Consider the following 24,008-nt stretch of genomic DNA (forward strand, 5'->3'; position numbering starts at 1 on the left):
CTTGCAACTGATCGAACAGATCGTCGATCCTGGGTAAAGGATACCTATTCTTGATAGTGATCTTGTTAAGCTCACGGTAATCGATGCACAGACGCATCGATCCATCCTTCTTTTTAACGAACAAGATTGGCGCTCCCCAAGGAGACGAGCTAGGCCTAATAAAACCTTTAGCTAACAGTTCATCTAGCTGCGTCCTCAACTCCTTCATCTCCGTTGGTGCCAATCTGTACGGTGCTCTCGCTACAGGCGCTGCACCTGGAATGATGTCTATTCGGAACTCCACTTGCCTATCCGGTGGCAAACCGGGTAGTTCTTCAGGGAATACTTCAGGATATTCCGAGATAACAGGGATATCCTCAATCTTCGGCTTTGGTTCATCAATAGTAACTTGTGCCATATAAATGACACATCCCTTCTGCAGGCATCTGGATGCCTTGAGCATGGACACTTGCTCCGGCAATCCATGCTGGGTATCTCCTTGGATAGTAAGTGACTCACCAGACAGAGTCTTCACTACCACTTGCTTTCTGTTGCACACAATCTGGGCTTGGTTACGCGATAACCAATCCATGCCTATCACTATATCAAATCCGGCTAGCTTAAAGGGAAGCAAGGATAACGGGAAAGAATGATTCCTAATGGATATAACACATCCATCTAGAACAGTCGAGGCGGTTTCTATGGTTCCATCGGCTAATTCCACCTCATACTTCACACTTAAGGTTTTAACAGGTAGGTTTAACAACTTACATAACTTATCATCTACAAATGAGTTATCAGCTCCTGAATCAAATAGAACTCTAGCAAAAACATCATTTACAAGAAAAGTACCTGTAATGACGTTGTCATCTAGAACTGCTTCCTTGGCGTCCATTCTGAAGACTCTCACATTTGTCTTCTTTCCATCCTCAGCTTTCTTAGTACTCTTTGGGCAATTAGACTTGATGTGCCCCTTTTCGTTGCAACCGTAACAGGTTGCATCTTTCAGACCTTTGCACTTCAGAGTTGTATGATCTGCAGATTTGCAGATTCCACAGGGCCTCACGGGAGACTGCGATTTCGATTCCAAACGACATTTCCCAAAATGATGTCTCTTGCAGGTCTTGCATCTGGGCTTATCCCCTGATGGTTGCCAATCTCTCCGAGATCCCGACCCTTTCCTGCGGTCGTTGTTCCCTCGGTGTCGTTTCTCAGATCTTCGTGAGGTGTCATCCTCACGTTTCCTCTTGTTTTCCTCCGAGCTCTTAAGGGCTCTCAATCTGACTACATCTTGAGTGAGGGAGAGGGATAGATCAGCTGCTGATCTGAACGTCGTAGGCCTGGATGCCTTAACGCTCGCCTTGATCTCTGGTGCCAGACCCCCAATAAAACGAGCGATCCTTCGCGGCTCTGGGGTCACCAAATACGGCACTAATCGAGATAAGGTGTTGAAGGTAGTGAGATACGCCTGACAGTCGAGGTTCTTCATTACCAGGGATACGAAATCCGATTCGATCCTTTTGACTTCGTGTTGCGGACAGAAATTTTCCTTGATCAGGGCTACAAACTGATCCCATGTCATGCTGTACAATGTGGCCTTACCGGCAGCTTGTAGGAGTGACTTCCACCATGCTAGAGCATCTCCTTTAAACGACTGGGACACGTACTTCACCACGTCCCTATCAGCACACCCGCTGATATCAACTACCGTATCCATCTCATCTAACCACGTCATGCAGTCAACTACTCCTTTCTCCCCAGTAAAATCCCTGGGTTTGCATGAAACGAAATACTTGTACGTGCAGGACTTGCTGTGCGTATCATGCTTCAGCTTGAATTCTTGTTTCGGTACGCTGCTGTGGTTGGAGGAGTGATTATCCTCCTCATCCTTCTTCGGCTCATTCTTCTTAGAAGGCGGCTTACTATGAGCCTCCGAATGAGTCTTGGGCTTTACGTGCGATACGGTTCGGGTCCTACTCCGGGTCCCGCTAGATTCTCTGAATTGCCTATCCATAGCTTTGGCAACAGCGTTTTCTACCAGTGCTTGCAGTTCAGCACCAGTTACGTGAATTTTCACGTTATCTGGGTGTTCCCCAGAACGACTGTTGGTTTCCTCCGATTTTGCCATGTAGCTTTAAGCTACATAAAAGTAAGGACAAGGTCTATTTAGAAACCTAACCGCATTATCGTTCTTGACGATTTATTAACCATGGTATTAATAACCATAATAGTTAATTTATTTAATTTCATTCAGCACTTTTATTAGCAACTATATCATAGAATGAAATATATATATATTGGCACCATAGGCCTAGTCACTTCGGACAACTTCTAAATTTTAAATTCAGATTTTTATAGGATTAAAATTTGTATAATTAAACAAGTAATCCTTTGCTTGGCAGGGAGTCATAAACCACAACTGCCTTTATGACATAGTCATAACCCGTAGGCATCAAGTCACAATCAGACTTGTATACAGATATAATCTGTAGATAATTTATTAAAAAGGGTGGCTTGTGTGATTTTACAGATCACGCTTAGCCAAGAATGTTAACATGTTCACAGATGTTAACAGAGATTTGAATCTTTTTAACCAGGTTTTACCATATTGGCCAGGCCTTTTAATAAGACATTCAAGCTAGGTTTTACCTTTTTAAGATTCTTATTAAAATGGTAAATCAAATAAAAATTGATATTTTTCATTTATTTGTATTTTATGTTCATGCACATAGATAAAATGAAAACTTAAATTAACCATTTTAAATAAAGTAAACTAGTACAACTTTGCCCTAAACGGGACTTTTCTCAAATAGCATGCCCACGCAGGGGCTAAACCAAAAACAAACAACAAACAAACAAAACAAACCCACGCAGGGGTTAAACAGAAATAACATACCCACGCAGGGGTAGAATAAGAGAAATATACCCACGCAGGGGTAGAATACAGGAATAAATGTCCTCGCAGGGACATGAGTAAATGAGCTAACAACCAAAGGATTTAATAATCCTTCTTACTCTTACCCTTAATCAAGTCAACCATCTTATTGAACACACCGCGGTTGTGTCGGCGATCTTGTCGCATTTCCTGTCGCAATTCCCGTCGCACGTCGTGTATCCCTTGCAGGATTTCTTGGACTTGCGGTGGCGACATCATCGGCGCCAGCGGCGGTGGCTGATACTGCGGTGGCTGTGGAGGCTGCGGCTGCTGGTACCCTTGCGGTAAGTACCCAAAAGCTGATTGTCCCGTAGCCCAGGGACCTCCAAAAGCACTCTCCTGGTTGAGAGGGTTGTAGCCTGAAGCTAACCAGTAGGGATCTCCCGTATAATCATAACCGGGAGGAAAAGTCGGCTCGAAAGGGTTGAACTGTGCTGCGCTAGCATACGCAGGGATTGGCTCTCCAAAGTTCTGTGGTGGCGGTGGCGCAATAGGCGCAGAAGAAACCTCTGAGACGGGATGCGGAGACTCTCCCATCTCTGACTCCTCGTGGAGCGGCGAGTAGCGGCTGCTACCAACATGCGGAGGGGTGCCAATGCGAATCCCTCCTCGCGTAGACATACGCGCGTTCCTCCTTGGCCTCTGAGGCGGAGGAGGCAAAACCGGTGGTGGTGGTGGCGACGGAGTGACCACGTCGCGCCAGAAGGCCTCAGATGGGTCCTGCTGCTGAGGCTGCTGCTGATGCTGCTGCTGCTGGGAGTGATGCTGCGAGTGCACGGGAGAACCGTGGTAAGACTGGTGCATGGGGGAGTTATGGTAGCTGGGGGTATAGACCCAGTCGTGCTGCTTAAACCTCTCCTCGTAGCTGTCAACACCATTGAAAGGTGATCCCCTGTATGGTGACCCATCCGATATCTCAATGGGATGGTTGGGAATGCCGGACGGTGGCATGGAGGGATCGGTGTCCTCGTCGACCTCCATCTCGTTGCCACCAGAGAAGTGGTCTTCAGGTCCTAGTGGGTTATGACCCACTGGTTCATCCAAGTAGGCATCAGGGTTGTACAGGCCCTGATAAACGGGTGCTGGGTAGTTGTGAGGTGACTGGTGAAGAGGTATGAAAGATCCATGGGAGTCGTGGGGCCCATTTTCAGAATGTGGCCCAAAGGAGTGAGGTAGGGATGGTGAGGTACTCAGTGATACCGAGTGTCTGGCTGGTTCAGCAAATGATCTCCAAAGATCGTGGGCAGCAGTGTTGTGGGATGCTGATGGGGTTCGCCTATGCGAAGGCCCTGCCTCGTGATCATGTGAGGTGGCGAATCCTCCTCGTCCCCTTCCTCGAACTCGTGGCGGCATGTTGAACCTGTCAAAAATCAAACAAGTTGCACAACAAAATATATATATGAGACAAAGTTAGAAAAAAATAAAAATAAACGAAATTTTGAACATTTCCTAAGTTCTTTGTCTAGACTCGAAAATCGAGGAATGTGCAATTGTGTAACTGAGATTAAACACAAAAGACTAGTGTTTAATTCACTCAGCGTTGGCTCTGATACGAACCTGTCACACCCCGATCTCCACGTGTCACCGGTGGGCCCGGTGTGGGGTATCGTGACGTAGTTGGCGTCATCATAGACAAACAACACAATATAATAATGCACAGCGGAAGCAGAAATAGATTCATTTCAACTTTAATTAAAATGTAATAATAAATATCACAAGTAGTTGAAACGGATCCACGGGCGGATCAAATAAAATAAGATAGATTGTTCAACAGTTTATTGTCGTCCGAGCTTGCGAGACTATTGTGGACGCTCTTTAGGAAACAGCCAGCCTAGTACGTATAGTACCTGCACTTAACCTTTTGGAAAAAATACGTCAGTTTACACTGGTAAATACAAATTAACTGACTCATTTTGAAAATGATTGAAAATTGATTTAAATGCACATGGCATAAATATTTTTATAACTTGGGATAATTATGCAAGATAAACTTGTAATGGATTTATATGTTACTCCGCGTTCAGTAGCCCGGGATCTTCTGTCCGGGTTAAAGATTAATAGACACACCACAATATAGAGTTATACACGACGGATGTACGCCTACACCCCGTGCTCTGGTCGTGGCCATCTCGTAAGATAATGCCAAGGATATCCGGGACATGGTCATTAACCCCCCAAAGGCTTCAAGTAATAAAACACATTCAAAACAGGGTCATCTCAATGGATTTAACCACTATACGATTAAATGATTCGATGCCGGACCAAGCGGTATTTTATATACCTTACCCCAAGCCCATATAGGGAAAATAAGTCAAAATGTATTTACCTGAGTAAGTATGAATCACAATTGGTAAGTGTAGATAGCTTTTACTGGGCCTCCTATTCTGGAACAAAGGTTTATAATAACCTATTAGATTCTTAACGGGTCTTTATTTAAGCTTTAGCTTAGACCGGTTAGTTTTAAGGACGGTACGGTACAAGCGCACGATTAAGCGAACGACCGGATAGAATGTGATTTAGACCCGACAAGTTTGAATACTTGTATAATATGGGTATACTAAATACATTCTGGATTTTGAGATAAAAATGATAACGTTTGACCCGTTTCGGTTAATTTACGCAAACTAGTTACGTAAACCGAACCGAACGCAAAAAGGGCGTTACGGGTAGGCAAATGAGTCATATGCAAGTTCCCTGAGATAATATGCTTTAAATATGATATAATATCAGTAAGTTGTGTTCTATTATGCCCCGAATAACTTTAAACTCAATTTATGCCTTAGAAGGGCATTTTGGTCATTTAAAAGATTATAAAAGAGTCAAATTAGAAATCTGAATTACAGGTCTGGTTTATACAGTAAATATACTTAATTTGTCATGTTATAACAGTAGGGTATGACCTGTATACAAAACTTATCATTTAAAATCAAACTATGCACCGTAGGGGTATTTTAGTAATTTCACAAGGGCTAAAAATGCCAAAACTGGAAATCTGAGTTCAAACATTTATACTTACTGTTATTATATGAAAATATGCTAAATACATCAGTAGGTATGAGTCTTATATGTTTAATACGAGTATAACGCTTACTATGCGCTAAAAACGCTAAAAATGCGATTTAGAGCCGTTTCCGGGTTTTTAAAAGAAAGCTGAGATTTTTATATTTCCAGAATGCTCAAAATAATTTATTTAACAAATAAAATCAGTAGAAAAAGGTTTGGGGTCAAAAGGATTTATAAAACTCATTTTATGGCTTAAACGGTCAAAACCGGCATTAACAGAATTGACTTAGCGACGTATGATCCGATCAGCCAAAAATTAAATAAAAATCATCAAAAATCCCAAAATATTATATAACATCAGTGGGTAAAAGGTTTTATATCAAAACGTGGCCTGAAATAGGTTATACGCTAAATGCGCCGTTTATTTAACATAAAGATATAGTTTTACGCTATCGGCCATAACTCAAAATCTGGACCACCAACTGACCTCAAATTTTCGGTGCAAGTTTATATATTAGAAATAAAGATTTACACTCTTTCACTTTTCCAAAAATCACGTTTTATATCAAAAAGGGCAAAATAGTCAACTTTAAGCATAAATCGAAAACATGCATATGAATCGGTTAAGCATAGACTCAAGATGTAAAAATTCCAGAGAGTTAAACTAAAATAAAAATGGTCAAAAATGAACTCTAATACAAATCTCAAACATGCATGCACGGATCCGAATCGAGAGTCAACGAAAAAGTCGTTTTACAAGACCTTCGGTTCCAATCCGGGTTTATACTAAAGATTGTCGAGTTGATCATGGTAAAACATATTCTTACATTCATTATAAAGCTATTTTTGATGATCAAACTGATTGCATGTCATCTACATTACCATTTAAGCTATTTTTCGCAAAAACGATTTCTGTTGACTTTTTAAGAACATCTTTGACTCGACAAATAGCATGCATAAAGTGGAAATCAGAGAATACCCTTTTGTGGGTTTGTTTCCCACATAAATACCAACTTATAAGTGGTTTTAATTTGAGAAATGACAGAGCCAAACTCGTTTAATCGAAAAGTCAAACTATATGATCAACGGTTTGACTTTTAACTAATAATCTATGCTAGAACGGATTTGAGGATGATATGAAGGCTTACAAAGGTCCTAATGAAGCCTAGCAAGCACTTGGAGTCTGCCTTGTCGATCAGATTGCTTCTGGAGGAGTCTTGTGAGTTCTTGAAGTGGTGAGAATTCTTTGTTTACAAAACAAGTGCCTCAAAATGTGAAGAATGATCTAATTTATGGTGAATTCAGATGTTACCAGAGCTTCACAGGTGTCCCAACATGCAAGCACTCTTATTGGTGAGTTTTAGAGGTGCTCCCAGCTGGTTCCCACTCGAAATTCGGACTCAACAGCAGCTAATTCGCGAATTCTGTATCTGTGCTTGGGTCGCGGCCCGCATTAGGCAGCCCAGGCGGGCCGCCTGGCTTCTGCTGCTGTCAAACTTTGCCAAACATTGGCAGTTTTGGTCCCTGTCTTCGCAAACGATGTTTCGGCTACTTATTTTGACTCGTAAACCCCCAAACTTGGTTTTTAAGAACCTTGGGACATTTACCAACATGGTAATGTCCTCGGATAACTTTGCGCTCAACCGAAAAGCCATGAAATTCGACGTTGACGCTTTTAACCCCTCAAGTACGGTTTTGGCCATAACTTTCTCATACGGTAACGAAACTTCATGAAATTTTTACCACACATTCTAATGAGTATATTTTAGCATTACAAAGCTTCGGGTCTGCCAAAAGTTCACTCAGAGGGATAAATTAAACATGTTGACACTTTTAGCCCCTATAGTTTATAATTCCTCACTTTTGTGCAATTTCCGCTTCGTATGATCCATGATCCATCCGTTTAAGGTTATAAACATTATGTAGGGTTATCATAGAGTCTATTTATCCATTGTTGACACTTTGGACCCTTACATTCCATAGTTTTCACCGTTTGTCGATTTTAGTCCCTCTAAAGTTTGTTTTCACATACCGGAACTTTATGACACGTGTCAATACATTATTGGACGTAATTTTTTTTTGAGGTGTTACAACCGAGCATCCCTGGAAAATGCCATCTAGCCTCATGTGCGGCGTAAATACGTGAGATGTCGTGGCTCATCGGTTTACGTAAAAACTCTTTACCATACAACTTAATGACCGCGTTGCAAAAAAATTGCAGACATTTACGGGAAGTTCTGGACGCCATAGCTAGGTATTCATCATATTGATCGGGAGGGTTACCTGTCGCTAGTTGGCGAATGGCGGACGTGCATTTTTGTATTGCCGTGAAACTTGGTTTGCCCCTCGCATCGTAACCTTCTTGAAACCATTCCTCGCTTGCTTCGATGTCTCCAACAATCTTTAAAAATAATTCTTTTGGTAAACGAAACCGATCTCTAAACGTTTCGGCATTGTAGAGCGGATTCTCCACAAAATAATCGTTCATTAACACTTCGTTGACACGTATTCGATCACGGTCTACCATCTTCTTCTTTGGGTGGGACAAACTAGTATCAAGTTCGTTATACACCGACACAAAAGATTTAACGTCTCATTGTCGGAAGACGACTCGGTATAGCTATCGCTAGACATCGGAAACGTCGAATCCGTAGGAAACTCCATTTGAGAAAGATGTAGATTGTGTGAAATGTGTTGTGTTTTGGTATGAGTGAAATGGTTTAAAATGGAGAAGTATATATAAAAGGTTTATAGGGTTTTTTTTTTAATTAAGTTTACCGTTGAAAAACGGTCGAAAATGGGCAACGTTCAAATTCATTCAATTCTTCAACGCGTGATATTATCAACGCGTTAAAGTTTCCACGCGTTATATATTGTGGTGGCGGCGGTGTGCTAAACTCCATCACTCGTGATGGAGTGTCCATAACGGACCACCCCCACTAGCCTTATGTAATTTTTCTATCGTTAATATAAATTAAACTATAAAATTGTTTTGATCCATTTGTTGAACCGTTCGTTGTCCATTCACCCCAAATCCAGAGGCCTTCACATTATTGGATATTGGCCCAATAAGTAAGCTACTTATTATTGGTTCTAATGAAAAGTTGGGCTAAAAGCCCAGAGGGCTTTCTAATCCATGATGATCTGGGCCCGAACCTTCATTTGGAATAACAAACCTTCATTTTTCTTTTTCTAATCCATGCTGATCTGGCATAATAATCTAGCGGTCTCTTTCCTCCCAAATGGACGGTTTTGTAAAGAAATGAAGATTTTTAATTTTTTTAACGGACAACAAATTTTTTTAATAACCACCGTGTCGGTCAACAAAAAAATGTTAACACAACACACTTACATTAGCCTATTGGTATTTTAGTGGTGGGATAAAGCTTATGACCATTAGGTCACGGGTTTGATTCTCAGAAAGGGGGTTTTTCCCAGATTTATTGGGTTTCCTCCTGAATTGGTGTATAGACATTATTGCCTAGTGGAGATGGATATGATCGGGTGGTTCTGGTGGTGACACGATGATACTCCAGTGGTCCGTCAGTGATCCAAATTTGCCGTTAAAAAAAAAAAAAAAACTAAAACGATTACAAGCTACAAAATTGAAGTTGCACGAACGAGAAAAAGATTTTTAATAATCTTCTTCTCAGCTTACCTCCCAAAATGTTATTCCCATCGAGAACTCTGTAACACAAAATTATAATAAACACCGGAACACAATGTCAATCCAAAACAAGAAGATTTTAATAATCTTCCGACTGTAACTTTCATTTTCCTTTCTTTTATCCACTTAATTTCATTTCCTTTTTTTCTTCTTCTAATTCCTTTTCCCTTATTTCCCTTTGTTTATTAAACTCAGTGATGAAACAGTGGTTAATCAAGAGAGGTTAATTCACTGGTCTCGTCAAGTAGGGTTAATCCCTTCTTTCCGATGATCGGTGGCTTGATCGTCCGCTTGATCTGTCTCCTGCATAAGGGAAACACACAGTGACTCGTAACAAGGAGGACGGGGTGGGGGCTATGTAGCACGGGAATGAGTATGAGACTGGGTACGGGGACGATACGGGTACGAGAAACGGCAAAACTCAAAAATCCAAGATAGGGTACGGCAAAGGTACCGCAAAAAATATAAAATATATAGAATATAAACGGGTAGTTGATGATCCTTGTGTTTCTTGAGAAGTGATAATCGATGATGATGAATATATATGATAATGAACTGAGAAAAGAAGGAAATGAAAGGCTGACGTTATGTATAATTGGATATTGATCGGTTTTTTAACTGAAAGGTCGCCTATTTGTTATAGAATTTGAAAGGTTTAAAAGATAAAACCCTAAAAATAATAAGATACGTCCTCGAAACTTGTAGTCGCCGTCCCCAATACCCGGAAACATTTAGGGGACGTCCCCATGGCGTTTCCGTCCCCAAAACGTCCCTGGGACGGGTACCCGATGGTTCTAGGCGTCCCGTGCTACATAGGTGGGGGGTGCTCCTTGTTACCACTCTCTGGTGTGAGAATCAGTAATTTGCTTGAGAGCAAAGTGTGTGATAGTAGTATGAGTGAGAAAGTTAGATAAGCGGTACCTCAAACCTGGTCCGGGATGGGTATTTATAGCCGAGGAGTGAAGGAGTGTAATTGAGTGGCTAGATTGACAACACGCAGCCATTTGCAGGCGTGTCAGGTTTGTCGGTCACGGAGGTGACGCCACGTCCCACTGCGGCTGTCAGTCTGTGTGCCAGCGTTGCTAACGTGTGGGCTGACAGGCAACCGTCATTGGTGCCACTTGTTGTTAAGGTGTCAGTCCAACTTGTTCTATGGATAGGATGCAGTGCCAGGCCGCATCGCTATCTGCGGTAACTGCAGTCGTTTCCGCGTCCCCCGGTATGATGAAGATGTGTATGGGATGTGGTGCCAGGCCGCATCGCCGTGTATGGTAACCGTTGGTGTTACCTAGATCCCTTGTCGTGACGAAAATGTGTATAGGATGCGGTGTTGGACCGCATCGCTATGTGTGACATCCATTTTCATACACAAGGTAAGTCTTTTCATCACTTGACCGATTGGATTCGGTATCTGTGTTCGCGCATGCCCGTACGGACGCAGATAAGTCCTTGCCGGTGGAAGTATTTGATAAGGGTGATGGTCACTCGCGACTGACTGCTTTGATGCGAGATTTGGGACCATACCCCTTCACTCAGGTACACAACAAAGTCCGAGGTGCAAAAGAGGTGGAGGCTGCCCATCGTCAGGTGCGATGCGGCTGCTAGAATGATTAACCTTTTAAGCTTGTTATTTTTCATTGATTAATTTTTGGACGGGTATGACGAGTAAAGTGATGGGGCGATCTGTAAAGTGATCGACTTTATTATAAAACATGAATCAAGGCTACAGTGAATGATATCATTTTTAATAACTATTAGTGGCAATTAATTATAATTAGTGCATGACTTAAGAATAATTACAAAAAAGAATTATTATTGTGAACATATTCCATTCTGTTTATTAAACAGAAGACTCATAAAATACTGGTTACTTTTAGCAAATAATAATGCAAAACAAAAAAAAAAGCTTTTTCCATGACTTTATAGCGTAGTGGCATCTTGGGTGGAATAAAACTTTGGGATTCAATAGGTCGTGAGTTCGATTCTAACAAGAGTGTTTTTCACATATTTATGTCTAGTGGAGATGAATATGATTGGGTGGTAAGGGGGGTTTTCCCATATTTATTGGGGTTCTCCTGAATTGGTGTATAGGCATTATGCCTAGTGGAGATAAATATGATCGGGTGGCTCCGCTGTTGATATGATGATACTCTAGTGGTACGTCAGTGATCCAAATTTACGTTAAAAAAAAGAAAAAAAAAAGCTTTAGCTAGTGGAAAAGCTCAACTCAAAGGACCTGTAACTGTAACTCTGTAAGCAGCCTTTGAAAGCCCATTTGCACCCCACACTCATTCTCTTCACCTTTTGAACTCTCCTTGGTTCAATACATTCCCTATCGACTCCCCAAATCATCTCAACAATCGATGTAGGTCACTATCTTATCGAGATAAATACTACTGTAGCTTCTCTGTCTAGATTCATCATCCATGTTCATAGTCTTAGAATAACTACTAGTATCTTCGGTCCTCAACCGATATTATTCTGGTGGTCAAGTGGTGTGTTTCACAACCAAAAGGTCAGGAGTTCAAATCCTGCACTTTAGACAGGTATAGTGTATTTATCTTAGAAAATCTAGGAATTGGTGTTAAAAGCGTTTTTTTTTTTTTTTTTTTTTTTTTTTTTTATAACTAAAAGGGCATCATTTCATATTGTTTTGAAGCAAAAACAGTTAGATGGCGGATTATTATGTGTTATTTTTGAAGAATGTTCTGGTGGTGTCTTTAGCTATGAATATGGGGTTAATATGGAGAATGAGGTATGAGGATGAAGAAAACCTAACACCCAGCTGGGGGAATATGCTTCATCTTCATGGCTCTGGTTTATATGCTCAGAAAAACAGCAGGATACAAGAGGAGGAGGAGGAGGAAGAGGAGGCTCATGCTAGCAAGAAGACACATATTCTGACAACAACGTTGTCTTCTGCTGCTCCTGATGGCTTGGAGAGTGTAGTCATCAATCTTGATCAGTAAGTGCTGTAGTACAATTTTTCTCAAATCTTTATCAGTGTTTTGTTTTTGTCAAATCAGAGTCAAATCTTTATCAACGTTTTCTTTTTATTTTAAACTAATTGGAGTGAAGTTTTTAAATTTTACATATTAATTTTAACTATATTATTATTATTATTATTGTTGTTATGATTATATGTATTATGTATATGTATGTTCTTTTTATGTTGTAGTAGAGGCGGACCTAGGTAGAGCCTTTAGTGGGAGCATACCTCTTGAAAGAAAATAATAGTGTATTTTGTAGGGCAAAATCCTGCTCGCATTTTTTAAAAATTTGGTTAAACTCGCACCCCTTAAAAATATTACTGGCACCCCTTAAAAATATTGTCTAGATGGGCCAATGAACCCACTAGTTGATCCGGCAGTTCAGAATAAAGAAGTAAACGGCTTACTAAACACAAAATTACAATTTTTTTTTTTTTGATAATAGTTGAGTTACTTCATACAGTAGTTGATCTATTCAATTTCATTAATTACGGTTCAGTTCGTCTATAATTAAAAAAATAATTTGGTTTACTATTTATGAATTCTGCACGAGCATCGAACACAAGTTCCGTAATTGTAAAATTAAATGCAGACAACTGTTTTTCTTATACCAAACCAAACACTCCCCAAATGTGAAAGTTTATAAAAGAAAAACGGGAAACACTAACGTGCGCCATTCACATACGTTCATGTTAGATAAGAGACAAAGACAAGAAGACGATGTTGTGGATTCCGACGGTGGATGTCAGGGTTCGGGGGAGCCACCCCTTTTTACCTCTAAACCCGATTCTCGGGTCTACCGTTTATGCTAACGTGCACTCTGGGTTAACGTGCGCATTGTCTCGTTGCTTTCGTTTTCACGTATTCTTTTTTGTGCTCTTTATTGCCATTACCACCACCACCGCCACCACTACCTCCTCCACCACCGTCCATAATCATTTTCATTGCTTTGCTGTCATTAGCTTTCTTCATGCAGCACCGAGAATATCAATAAAACTAATAATATTAATGTTCGCTACATCACACTTCCTTTATTTTTATTTGAGTTAAATGTTATTTTAGTATTTGGTCCATTTTGACAATTTAGTTCAAAGGTTTTATTTTTCTCTTATGGGTACAAAAATGTTTCATCGTTGCCATTTTAGTCCACTGGATTAACTTCATTCATTTTTTCCGTTAAGGAGAAGGGCAATTCGGTCATTTTATATGGCCGAATTGGTCTTATAGTTAACAGTATCACATATAAAATGACTAAATTGTCCTCGTTACTAGAAAAAAATGGATGAAGTTAACCCAGTAGATTAAAATGGCAACGGTGAAACTTTTTTGAATCCACATGCAAAAAAATGCAGTCTTTGGACTAAACCAGCAAAATAGACAAAATGATCCAAACCATAAGAACTAAAATGACATTTACTTCTTTTTATTTTTAGCCATCAACATTTTTTTTTACTTTTTGTTTTACCACTAAACTTTTTTAATTTTACTTTTTAATGATACCATATTACATCATAAACTACGTAGTAATAGTTAGAGTAAGTTTGTTTGCTGTTTATTTAGTTTTAATTTAACGTTTTACACTATAAATAATATACGTCTTTAATTAAATAGTTTTATTTTTCTTTTATAATTTTCGTTTGTTAGTTTTATTTACAAAAACTAAATACGATATATCATTTTGAAAACGAACCAACCCTGTACCCACCGAAAAATAATTTTTTTACAAAAACTAGATATGTTTTCATTTATTTATTTTTTTTTAAATCGGGTCGGCCTCGCCACTATAATAGTTAATATTAAAACATAACTTTCTGTTTAACGAACCATGCCGGCCACAATCGCAAGTTGCGGTGATGGTGACTATTACAAGTTGGTAATCTTCGGCACATGGGGTCGCAACCACACCACATCATAAGTACCGGTACAATGTCACCATTTTTTCTTGTATTTGTTACATTTATTTTGTTTTTTGGTGTTTTAAATATTTATATTTTGTAGCTTCATACTGGTTTTTACCATTTGGTTCGTATGCGAATTCCCCGCCGCAACGCGCGGCTGGGAAGTTCTAGTTAATACTAACTAGGTACAAGACCCGCGCGCGTTGCGGTGCGAGTACATCGCAAATATCGAACGGATTAGTCCAAACGTTATGTGCTGCGTTAATCATATGAAAACATGTGTTTCGACGTAGCTTATTGAACTCAATACAACCTATATAATCATTGCGATTGGATCAACACAAATTATAATGTATTATATGTGGCCCGAGTATATAAAATCTAACAATTATAATGGAAATGCTGACACGTATAATTAAAAGAGATTAATTGGAACTTTAAAAAAAAGGAAAAAAGAAACCGCAATTAGACTCCACTTGGATCGAAACAAAATTTACAAAACATTCATAAAAGTCACGAAAACATATTATATTTGAACTGACTTGTTTCCCAAAAAGTTTACGTCGAAACATACACCAACTCGAATTTATACCGAAACATAAATAAAAATATGTAGGTAAAATTTGTTTTTTTAAACGAAAACGTATTATATTTAACCAGACTCGTTTCCATAAAAAGTTCACGTCGAAACGTAGAGCAAATCGAATTTATATCGAGACGTACGTAAAAATAAAATATGCATATAAAAATTAGTTTTTCTTAAGTAAAGGAGATATAGTTGTAAAGTCAAAACAAATTATTGTAAAAAACTCAATAGGTTAAATACGTTCGTAAAAAATCGTGCCAAGTAGCACTAATGCCACAGCAGTGCTAGCGACCACCAACATTAGAAGAGCTCGTAAAAGTAAAATAAATAAAAAAGTAAAAGAAAATAATATCGAACGAAAAACATACGTAAAATCGTTGAACCACGCACGCCCGTTGCAGCGTGTTAATACGAAAAAAATAGACATAAATGTAAAACGTAGAAAATAATACCTAAGTCGATCCAGGACCCGCGTGTTGCGACGAACTTGTCAAACGAAGAAAAATAGACGTGTTGCGATTGCCTGGCAAACGGGAAGAAACAAACGAAAAAATGTTGAATCCTACACGCACGTTATGTCGTGTTGACTCGAAAAATTTATATCGAAGCTTAAAACGAAAAACTTGTGAAAGATGAAAAGTATGAGGGACCAAAGTTGAAAATAAAAAAGTGTTAGGGGTTAAATTGCAAAACATGAAAAGCTTTTTGTTAAAAGTAAAAAAGTCAAAGGGGTAAAAATGCAAAAGATTAAAATCTTTGGGTTAAAAGTGAAAGATACAAATTTTTTTTGAAAAACTCCCAATACCAATATTACAATCACATAAAACATATATTTGTTGCTAATTTATAGTTTTGAAATAATAGTAAGATAATGACTTTCATCTTTATTTAGATCAAACACTTCAAGTGTCATATTGGTGTTCTTTTAAATAATAATAAGTTCTAGTAAAAAAGCACGTGTATTTGTATGGAAGTCACGAGGACTGTTTATACGACTTTTTTTGTTCATGTGCTTCGTTCATGTACTAGGAATATAACTGGTTGGTTTCTTTGGTCAATATTAATTCAGTTCATTACAGTATCAATTTGATATCGATACTTAGCGTACCAATTGACATCTGATTTGAATCAACTGATAACCATAAAAACAAATAGATGCACGATAACGGAGTTGTTTGGTTCTTTAAGATACCACCGGTATGTTAGCTAGACTCAATATAGCTTACGATATCAAATTAATATATTATTATGAATACAACTTTGTGTCAAACGAATTTTATGCAGCCACGTTGAGAAAACCAATAAAAACGAATACGGCATCGGTACTGATGTTGACCCCCGCGTTGCGGATGAGAGAGTTGTAAAACCGTGTTAAGTAGTAAGCAAACGGCAACCAAAACCATTAAAATCATAAAACAAATACGCGAATTTATGCTGGCGCGTGAAGTAAAACGTAAGCAAAGACAAAAGCAAACTTATTTCGCAAACGCAAACAAACTCACTACGAGACGAAAGAATAAAAGACAAAAAACCATTACAAGATAAGAACCATAAAAAAAAGAAAAAAAATAAATTAAAGAAGATCACTATTCATAAGTTGCAACGAACATGAATAACATTTTTTTTGTTTATTTAGTTAAACGAGTAAGCTCATTAACTAATATGTTACATTTTTTAGTGGCGACCCGACGATGTATGAGGAGTTTTGGAAGCAAAAGGGTGAAGAAACAACGGTTGTGACTTCAAGTTGGCAGCACATAAGTTATTTTTCAGATGTAAATAACGTTTGCTGGTTTTTGGAGCCTGGGCTCGTGAGTGCAATTACTGCGCTGCATAGAACGGTTGGCAATGCGGTCACTGAGGGTCGACATATTGTGGTGGGAACGGGTTCCTCACAACTTTATCAGGCTGCACTATACGCCCTTTCACCGGTTGATGGTCCAGGTCCCATGAATGTCGTGTCTGCCGCTCCATTTTACTCGGTAATTCAATTTACAATTTAAAAACTCAAACCTGTTTATTACTCTTTTGGTCAATGAAGTTACTTGCACATGCTTTTCCGCAACTATTTATTAATCACTTGTAGTGAAAGCAATGACTAAAAAACGAGAACTCATTCTATATTCGGTCTGTAATGACTTTGTTCCTTGTGTCACACTTCCTCACTGTGAGTCACACATGTAGTGATGGGTTCATTGCACCTGTCGATTTTGTTAAACTGAGATAACTTAGCTTGGAAGTTGGAACTACACTTACATAGGGAACACAACATGAGTTTAAGAAGTCAACGGATTAATATGTCAGCTTAAATGGCATGATAATACTTAGGATACAAGCTACCAAAAAGGATCAGAGTTTTTTTAAACTATCATAGTTTGATGCACATATGAGCTGCTGACATAGTATTGGTTGCAGTACAAGCTGTTGATGACAGACTACTTGAAAGTTTTGGAAGAACAATATTTTCTGTACATTTCACTAATCAACGTTACATACATATATAATCAAGACAAGTGACGAAATAAAGGAAGTGATGACTCTAAATATTCACACAACTATACTAAATCAATACAACTAATACACCTTTGGATTTCTATTTTTAACACTCCTCACGTTGAAGCATATATATGTAACATGCTCAACTTGTTACATATACAATTTATTGGTGCTTTGCAAAGAGGCTTAGTTAGAATGTCGGCGGGCTGAAGATCTGTCCGAACGTGTATGAGTTGAATACAAGGGGGGACAAGAGGGTGTTCCTAACCCAAGACAAGATCTCGAATCAGATGACTATCGACCTTAGTTTGCTTTGTCCTTTTACTCTTCCAGGACATAAGGTTACCACCATAGAAGATACAATATCCAGTAGTGGACCTTCATTAGGATAACCGATAACCTGCCCAATCGCCATCAGCGAACACTGTGATATCCTACTATGTATGTCCCTGATCAGAATATATGAGTCCTTTACCTAGAGATCTCTCGATGTATCTATGGATTCGAATAGCTGCATCCTGGTGGTGAGTTAGTGGCCAGGTCAGGTGATTGCTTACCCCTTCGAGTATATCTGAGTAATAGGAAGCACGGGAGGTGTTGGTGGCTCGCTACTCTCGATATGAACGTCAGGATATTTCAGAATAGTCATGATGGGTGGAGAATTACCAGATGTAGATAAGGTACTAGATTATGAATTTAGGAAAAACGGTACAGACTTCATTACAATAACATCAGATGAGACAAAGTACCTACTAACAGGGGGACTATAAGTCTATAACATTTTATAGTTCCAGAATAAGTTGAATAACCTACAAACATGCTTTCCTTTCAACACCTGGAGAGATGGATGCCTCAATTGAACCTCCTTAGCACTACTAGTACTTGGTATGCCACTCGCTAAGGTGAACCCTATGCAATATAGACCTGTGTCCTTGTCAATCAACCTATTCGTCCCTCCTAGTTCCAGAAAGGCTATTTAGTTGGGGTGAAAGTGACAGAATTGCTTACAGACATAAGATTTTCAGGAAAAGAAGTAACATATAAGAAAATGAAGAAAGCAAATTTTGGACAATCTAGGTTGATCCAATTCCTTTGTTACTAGTCATATGGACATTAGCGTCTGAATCAACAATCCATGATAATTTTTAAGGCTTTTAACACTTCGAAGTTGAGCAAGTCTCCCGGCGAAAAAGGAGTCCTCGGAGTCTGTGGCTGAGAGGTCATGTCAGCAGAGAGAAGCTCAACTGCTCAAGTCGCTGAACAAGTGTAGTTACTTCATCTGAATTGCTTGCTACATTCACTTGGTGATTGATTGACAGTGGCTACTTGAGCACGAGGAGGGTGTGTTGAACCTTTTTGAAGATTTGGCTAGTCCCACTTCCTGTGACCCCACTCCTTGCAATAGTGATACTGCACAATCTTACTGCTATTAGAAGTACCCTCAGATCCTTTTCCTCCTTTCACAAATGACTGACGTGTACTCTTACCTTTTCTAAGAATTTGGCACTAATGCTGAGTTTTTAGTAATAGGAGATGAATCAATCCCATCAGAAGATGATAGGTAGCAGATAACGACGGATCGTGCTGAGGAGAATCTGGATGACATACCTCCAGTAAATGAGTGCATTCAGCTCCTCCCATATTGTGGCTGAATCCGCACCCAAGAGAAATAAGAAATTAATCTTTCACCACATTAGATAGCTTACTGAATTTGAAGTGAAGTACTGCATCACCTTGTTCACACCTTGCATGTGCCTGAGAAACTGCATACGAGTGTCCCATGTTGGTTTTTTTAGAATGTGGATCGGAGTTGAGTCACATTATCTTAGTGGTCTACGGTGGACAGAATATTCGATCCATCGCATTACCTAGAAACATACTATTAGAGCCATCCTTAGCTTTCTAGTCCTCAAAAGTTTGGGATTCTTCTTTCAGATATTTTCCTTTTTCGAAGAAAATCCAACCCGGTCTCAACAAATGTGGACCATCATTCCTCGTTAGAGCTAGAGAGGTTAACAGGAATTTTCAATTGATGTGTGGAAATCGATTGAAAACCTATAGGTACAATTTGAGAAAACAAAACTCCAAACAAGTAAGATGGCATCGAACCCTGGTTTCACAAAGAAAGAAAGAGCAGCCACTGCAGAGGAGTGCGGAATGGAGCAGAACAGAAAGATCAGTGTGTGCCGAACGAAGCGATGCAGAGCGGACGCTGCCATGGACCAGACGAAACCCTAGCTGTCTAGATCCTGTAACGGCAATGATGCCATGAAAGTTATGGAAGAATTATATTTTCTGTATTTCACTAATCAACGTTACATACATATATAATCAAAGACGAGACAAAATAAGGAAAATAATAACGGTAAATAATCACAAAGCTAATCCTAAATCAATACAAGCTAATACACCTCTGGCTTCCTATCTTTAACACAAGCTACGAAAAACAAGCAGGGTTCTTTCATACTATCATAGTTTGATGCACATGTGAGCTGACATAATATTGGTTGCAGTCATACCCATTGATGACCGACTACTTGAAATCAGAGCTACACAAATGGGCGGGTGACGCGTACAAGTTTAACAAAGAAGAACCCTACATCGAGCTCGTGACTTCTCCAAACAACCCTGATGGATTCACGAGACAAGATGTAGTCAAAGGAGATAAAGGGATTTTGATTCATGATCTAGCTTATTACTGGCCACAATATACACCGATTTTATCACCTGCAGACTATGATATAATGCTCTTTACCGTCTCCAAAAGTACAGGCCATGCTGGTTCCCGAATCGGGTATGAGAACATACCCGTTGGATTAAACCTTTTAACTATCTTTTGGGACGAAAGGAACCACCTTTATTAACGTTTTCGGTCGATATGTTGCAGTTGGGCTGTTGTAAAGGATAGAGAGATTGCTAAGAAAATGACCACATTTATAGAGATCAACACCATTGGTGTGTCTAAAGAATCACAAATCCGAGCAGCAAAGATTTTGCAAGCCGTTTCTGATGGTTGTATCCATCACAACCGAAAAGAAGCTGAGACTAATTTCTTTGATTATAGCTACAAACTCATGGCAGAAAGATGGAAGAGAATTAGAGAAGCAGTGAATAAAACCACACTTTTCAGTTTGCCTAGTTTTCCGCAGGAAACATGTTCGTTCAGTGGCCGAACGTTCGGGCAGCTGCCTGGTAAATTTCCCAATCAAAACAATTGTTTTTCAATTTTACCAGTAAACTATTCTGACTCTTATGTTTGTTTTTGCATGCAGCATTCGCTTGGTTAAAGTGTGAGGGAGAGATAGATGATTGCGAAAGCTTTCTGAGGAGGCATAAGGTAATAACACGAAGCGGGAAGCACTTCGGGGCCAGCATGAAATACGTGAGAGTCAGCATGTTAAGTCGAGAGAGCGAATTTAAACTCTTAACTGAACGGCTGCCTGCAATTAAAACTTGAATGGAATCCAATTTCTGTTTTTTTTTTCCAGCAATATATTGGGGTTAGCCATAGGTCTGTGTAAGAAAGATGTTTTCTTAATCAAGTCTACTTGCATAAAAAAAAGATACCATCCATACAACCAAAACATAGTTCTGTGAGGCATTTTGTCGAACAGGTTATGTGCAAATTGTCACACCATTCATTACAAAGCAGACTCTTGAACTAAAATACTATACCCTGAAAGGTTTCCACATATCAACATAAAACCTCAAAGATTTAGGCAAACTCTTCTTCCACAACTCCGAATCAGGCAATTTCCCCGTAAGCGCAATCGAACTATCATCCTTCCTACCAAGATTCAACACACACACCTGACCCGGAAACACGGTCTCCATCGCCTTCAACGTCTCCTCCATAACCACCTTCCCATCCCTCCTAGAATCCTCAGCCTCCACACAACTCCCACCAACATTCACCATAATCCTCCCACCTTCTCTCAACTTCTTCTTCATCTTCACCCAAGTATCCGGATCCTGCAACTCCGGGATCAAACACCCTTTACTAAACAAATCAACCAACAACCCAGCAAACCCAGAGTCAACCTTCGCAGTCAACGCATTGCCCACGTAGACAAACAGCCTATCCGGGTATTGTCTTTCAAGCTTTTCGAGCCCGAAAAACTCTCTCCCAACGGAAATAACCGCCGGGTCAAGCTCCCACCCGTGAACCACACCTTGTGGGTACAGCTCTAATATCAATTTAGCAGCTGACCCGGCTCCGAACCCGAGAATTCCCAAAGGTCCGGGGGGTAAAATGGGTGGGAGTGTAGCGAAAACGTCGAAGTATGTTCCGGTGAGTAGTTTTAGAAGAAATGAGATGCTGTGAATGTTGCCAGGGGTGTCTAGTAACAGGAGCCTTGAACCGGCGAATGGGTGGTCCGATTTACGGGAGACTTCGAGGACTCTGATGAAGTTGTGTCGTGATTTGAATCGGGCTAGGGTTTTGACGTAGTCGGTTGGGATTCCGTCGTCGTGTGTTTTGGTGGTTTGGGATGTTGATATGTTGGGTTTTTTGCATTTGATTGTTAAGCGTTTGTGGGGATTTGATTTTGGTGAGAATGGGATTGAGAGTTGTTGGATTTGGAGGGAAATGAGAGTTGCTGCCATTGTTGTATCTCCTACTACCTCCGGTTTACTCGTCCCCAAGATGTAGTCAAAGAGATAAAAGCTACAAACGAACTCAGCAAACACTTCATGAATCATTCGAGACGGTTGTTAGGCTCATGAATATTTAGTAACGTGTCAATACCTAAACTTAAAGTTATGTTTGTTTGTTTATTGAGACACTATTTTATTATGTTTCTCAAGATTATGTTAAGTAATCAAGTATGTTTCGATAATTATCTATTCTTATGTTCCCATTAAAGTCAATGGGAACAAGAAGAAATATGAACCCTTAGATCAAACTAAGATTAAATCCTGACCCTTATAATTCAATAAAAACTTCTAGAACGGGAGGTTATTTGACAGTTTCTGAAATCTCTTTTGACTTTACATATCGCGAAGAACGGAGGCCACGATCAATATCCAGTTACCTTGCAGTTTATCTTCCAGGGATTCAGTTTGCGTTGGTTTTAGATGATAAAGCGCTCCCATGTTGTCCACCTCCCACAATTTCGCTGCAGTTGAAGACGGTTTTTGGGTTTGTACAAGAATGCAGTTGTTAAATAGTGGGTATCAAACTAGGTATCAAACCTTTTCTTGAGTTCTTCTTCCTCTCTTCTCCCAGACTCCACCATAAATATGATTCAGTGGTTTAAATCGGTAATTTGTATGCTTCTGAAGAACAATAGAAGAATGGGTATAAAGCGATGCCGAAGTTTCATACCGTCATCATTATCCCCAATTAACCATCCGCTATATCATCGAATGAATCCTCTGTTTGATTCCTCTTTCAAAATTTTGCCATATTTTAATTGCAGGAAAATATAATGTTTCTCAGAAAAGATGCCTGGAATCCGTCGCCGGAATGATACCTCCAACACCCGTCTCTCGCCATTTTCAGTTTCAACCAGAGGTACTGTTAGTTTCTTATTTTTGGGAATTTCGCATTAGAACTTGGGGTTCACAATTTTTCACATACATATATCATTAGAATATGTAATTGTATTAATTTTTCATTCACTGCCTGATATGGTTTTGTTTCGTTATGATTTCTCATATTTTCCATTAATTGAAGGCTAATTTCAATTTGTTTTGGCTAGATGTAAATTACGGTATCTTATCTCTTCTATGGGTTTTCTGACCGTTCAGTTTAAAATTCCAAATGTTGCTACTTTGTTACAGATTTCAATCCTCCATCAGAACATCCATGGATTCGTAGTCGCCTTTTGGTTATCTCGTCTTCGGTATGCATTCTTTATTTTTCTCTATTTTCGATATATGAGTTACTAGCATATCGTTGCCAAATTTTTGTTTTTTTTTCAAAATTCCCTAATTATTGATTTGTTCTTTACAAGAACAACTAATACGAATTTGTGAGTGAAATCTGCTTATTAGGTGCATTCATAACTGATATTGGTGATAATTTTGCAGATCCCATTGTCGTTTGACTTATTCATTTTTTTTCCAACTACCTTTGTCAGATCATCCAAATATGAAGGTTATTTGATTTTCATTTACAAAAAGGATGGTCGAGAAGAAGTAGTTGTTGCAAGACTGTTCGCGTATGTGAAGAGCAGTGTAGAATACAACAATAGTGGTGCTTTTGCCCATTGCTTATTACACGTATCTTCACAAGTATAAACTCAGGTATTGCGTTGTTGAATATGCATCATTTTGTTTACAAAACATAATTTATGCTAATTTGCATTTTCTTTATATGTAGGCTGTTTGATTTCGACGGTGGTGGTAACCTAAGGATGAATTAATGGTTTGATCTTCGCACAAGTTCTTTTGTTAGTTGTTCAGACCAACGGTACTCTCAAGCGGGCAGATCATTTCATTTGGGTTGTTC

General features: G+C 39.3%; 2 protein-coding genes across 3 annotated transcripts; one reads left to right on the forward strand and one right to left on the reverse strand.

Moving 5' to 3' along the window:
- The first annotated feature begins 11,827 nt into the window (after positions 1–11,827).
- Positions 11,828–21,062, forward strand: LOC110891139 (tryptophan aminotransferase-related protein 2). Of its 2 annotated transcripts, none has more exons than XM_022138807.2 (6): positions 11,828–12,130; positions 12,253–12,549; positions 16,737–17,040; positions 20,068–20,348; positions 20,442–20,746; positions 20,827–21,062. In XM_022138807.2, exons 2-6 carry the CDS (start codon positions 12,257–12,259, stop codon positions 21,009–21,011), a joined length of 1,368 nt encoding a protein of 455 aa, XP_021994499.1. In that variant the 5' UTR covers positions 11,828–12,130; positions 12,253–12,256; the 3' UTR covers positions 21,012–21,062. The 2 variants fall into 2 exon arrangements, with proteins under 2 accessions (XP_021994499.1, XP_021994498.1); XM_022138806.2 differs by having other exon boundaries at positions 11,829–12,130; positions 12,244–12,549.
- A 21-nt stretch (positions 21,063–21,083) lies between these two features.
- Positions 21,084–22,255, reverse strand: LOC110891140. Its single transcript, XM_022138808.2, has one exon. It carries the CDS (start codon positions 22,253–22,255, stop codon positions 21,224–21,226), a length of 1,032 nt encoding a protein of 343 aa, XP_021994500.1. The 3' UTR covers positions 21,084–21,223.
- Between the last annotated feature and the right edge of the window lie 1,753 nt (positions 22,256–24,008).

The sequence above is a fragment of the Helianthus annuus genome, chromosome 9, assembly GCF_002127325.2.
Source record: "Helianthus annuus cultivar XRQ/B chromosome 9, HanXRQr2.0-SUNRISE, whole genome shotgun sequence".
In the NCBI taxonomy this organism is placed as follows: domain Eukaryota; kingdom Viridiplantae; phylum Streptophyta; class Magnoliopsida; order Asterales; family Asteraceae; genus Helianthus; species Helianthus annuus.